Source organism: Penaeus chinensis, chromosome 35, assembly GCF_019202785.1.
Source record: "Penaeus chinensis breed Huanghai No. 1 chromosome 35, ASM1920278v2, whole genome shotgun sequence".
NCBI lineage: Eukaryota > Metazoa > Arthropoda > Malacostraca > Decapoda > Penaeidae > Penaeus > Penaeus chinensis.
This window is the reverse complement of record NC_061853.1, coordinates 17,376,284-17,378,783: the sequence shown is the minus strand read 5'-3', so window position 1 is coordinate 17,378,783 and position 2,500 is coordinate 17,376,284. Positions and strand designations below refer to the sequence as shown.

Genomic DNA, 2,500 nt, shown 5'->3' with positions numbered 1-2,500 from the left:
GGAGAGGCTTCGACGAGTAGGTGTTGATTTTCTCGTCAGCCAATCCTTCCTTCATCTGTCGCTTGATGGTTTGCAAACTTGGCTGTGTTGACTGGGCTCCGGGCTGGGGCGGTATATACTTCTTCTTGAATTCATCGCCTTTGTTGACAAGTGAGTATTTCCTCTTCTCTGATTCATGTCTCTTTACGAGTCTGGTATACTTGTCATCTCCTCGCTTGATGTACTCGCTTAGGCCTACGATCGCACTCTTGTATGCACTTTCCAGCTCGATGAGTCCACGGCCACCACTGCTTCTAGGGATATAGATTCGGTCTTTGTCAGCCTTCGGATGCAGGACTCCATACTTTGTTAGTAGTTTCCGGGTCTTCCTGTCCATTTCCTGGATCTCTATTTCTCTCCAGTCGATGATCCCGAAGCTGTACTGCGGCACTGGCACGGCTAAGCTGTTTATTGCGTGCATCTTGTTCTTGGCATTGAGTTCAGTGTCGAGGATGAGTCTGACCCGACGGTAATACTCTTTCCGGATCTTCTCCTTCATGAGACTGTGCTGTATTCCGTCGCTCTGGTCTACTCCGAGGTACTTGTAGACTTCTTCCTGATCAAGGTTCCGGATCTCGGTTTCGCCCTTCAGCTTAGCGTTTGGCCCTGATACAAGTTTGCCTTTCCTGATAGTTGCTTTAGCACACTTCTCCAGTCCGAACTCCATCTGGATGTCATCGCTGAATGTCTTGACTATGCCGAGCTCTTGATCCAGTTGACCGTCATCCTTTGCGAAGAGCTTCAAGTCATCCATGTATAGTAGGTGGCTGACTCTGTGCTCTTTGTGCATTACATATCCTAGGTTGTCGCTAGTTAGTATGTTGGTCAGGGGAACCAGCGACAAACAAAATAACAGTGGCGACAAGGAGTCGCCTTGGAAAATTCCTCTTTTGATGGCAATTCTACCAGTTTTAATGCAGCCGCCTGAGTGATATAGCTGCATCTCGGTGTTCCACTCCTTCATTGCTGCTTCCAGGAACTTGACGATGGTCGGGCAGGTTCCGTAGATCTTCATAGCTGCAATGATCCAACTGTGCGAGACGCTATCGTAGGCTTTCTTGTACTCTATCCAAGCCATGCTGAGGTTGCGTTTGCCTCTCTTCGAGTCCTCTATGACCGCTTTGTCGACGAGGAGTTGATCTTTGCATCCTCGCGTTGCTTTCCTGCCTCCCTTCTGCTCAGTTGGCAGGACGTCGTTGCCAAGCAGATGGGCGTACATCCTCTCAGAGATCAAAGCGGTTAGCACCTTATACATTGTTGAGAGGCAAGTTATCGGACGATAGTTCTTTGGGTCCTTTGTGTTCTTGCCTTTTGTGAGTAGGAACGTCACTCCTGTGGTGAACCAGTCTGGTAGAATACTTGGGTCTCTGGTGACCTCACTAAGTGCTCGTGCTAATTGTTCGTGCACGGCATCAAAGTGCTTGACCCAGAAGTTATGGACTTTATCTGGGCCAGGGGCCTTCCAGTTTTGGAGAATTTTTAACGATCTTCTTGATCTCCACAGCAGAGAAGTCTTTCCATTTTTCAGGCTTGATTTTTGCATTTGCATCGACTTCTCGTTGGATCCAAGCGGCCTCAGTGTTGTGATGCCTGCCATCTTCAAGTATGCTCCTCCAAAAGTCCTCAACGTCAGATTGAGATGGTGGTTCGATGACAGGTTTCTGCTTCTGATTGAGGTCCCTGTAGAACTTCTTTGTGTTTTCGCGGAACAGCCGGTTCTGGTGGAATTGATCCGACCGTTCCACGTACCTTCTGAGTCGTTGCACCTTGGCCTGGAGTTTCATCTTGAGGGTCCTGATGAGCTCTGCTAGTTCATTTATTCCATGCCGACTCTTGATTTTATTGGCCTTCTGGTGTAGAGATCTGCAGGCGACTCCTTTATTCAGCTCTGCCAATACTGATATGTCTTTGCGTAGGAGTGAGATTTTGCTCTTGATTCTCATCTTCCAGTGGCTTTTGTTTAATTTCGCCAGAGACTACTGCTGCCGCCGCATAAATCAGTTGGTTGATCTCTGTGAGGTTCAGGTGTTCCTTCTCACAGATCCTGGCAAGAGCCGAATTGGCAGCTAGGAGTAGCTCACTGTTCTGTTTAGAGTGCTTGAGTTTGTTCAGGCCTTTACGTTGCATCACTTCGATCGACTGTAGTTCCACCACCTTCAGCCTAATTTTGCGCTCCATGTCATCATTAGAGCCTTCAGCACTTCTTGGTTCTACCTGTTGGACTGGTTCAGCCTGATCGTCATTCGGTGCTGAGTTCTCCTCGACAAAGGATGAGGGATGGACTTCACCCTCCAGGCTATCTACTTGGTTGTTATTTTCGACATCCTTTCTAATTTCATCCATCTCTACTTCAGTGAGCCACTTCCTCTTCTCGATGTTCCTTCGTACGTCGGCCAGGTTCGATGCGGTCAAAGTTGGCAGCAGGTTGGGGTTCCGCTGCCTCCATACCTCAAGCGTTCCG

The 2,500-nt window shown here is 48.5% G+C and overlaps 1 protein-coding gene across 1 annotated transcript in view; it reads right to left on the bottom strand.

The window, feature by feature from the left end:
- The window catches only part of LOC125044086, a 6,398-nt gene extending 4,575 nt beyond the window's left edge, over window positions 1-1,823 (bottom strand). Inside the window, exons 1-2 of the mRNA XM_047640532.1 lie at window positions 1,542-1,823; window positions 1-1,498 (exon numbers count right to left, since the gene is read on the bottom strand). The exon at window positions 1-1,498 is cut by the window's left edge and continues 430 nt beyond it. Of these exons, the coding sequence (XP_047496488.1) occupies window positions 1-1,498; window positions 1,542-1,823 (1,780 nt within the window). The remainder of the gene's footprint in view (window positions 1,499-1,541) is intronic.
- Between the last annotated feature and the right edge of the window lie 677 nt (window positions 1,824-2,500).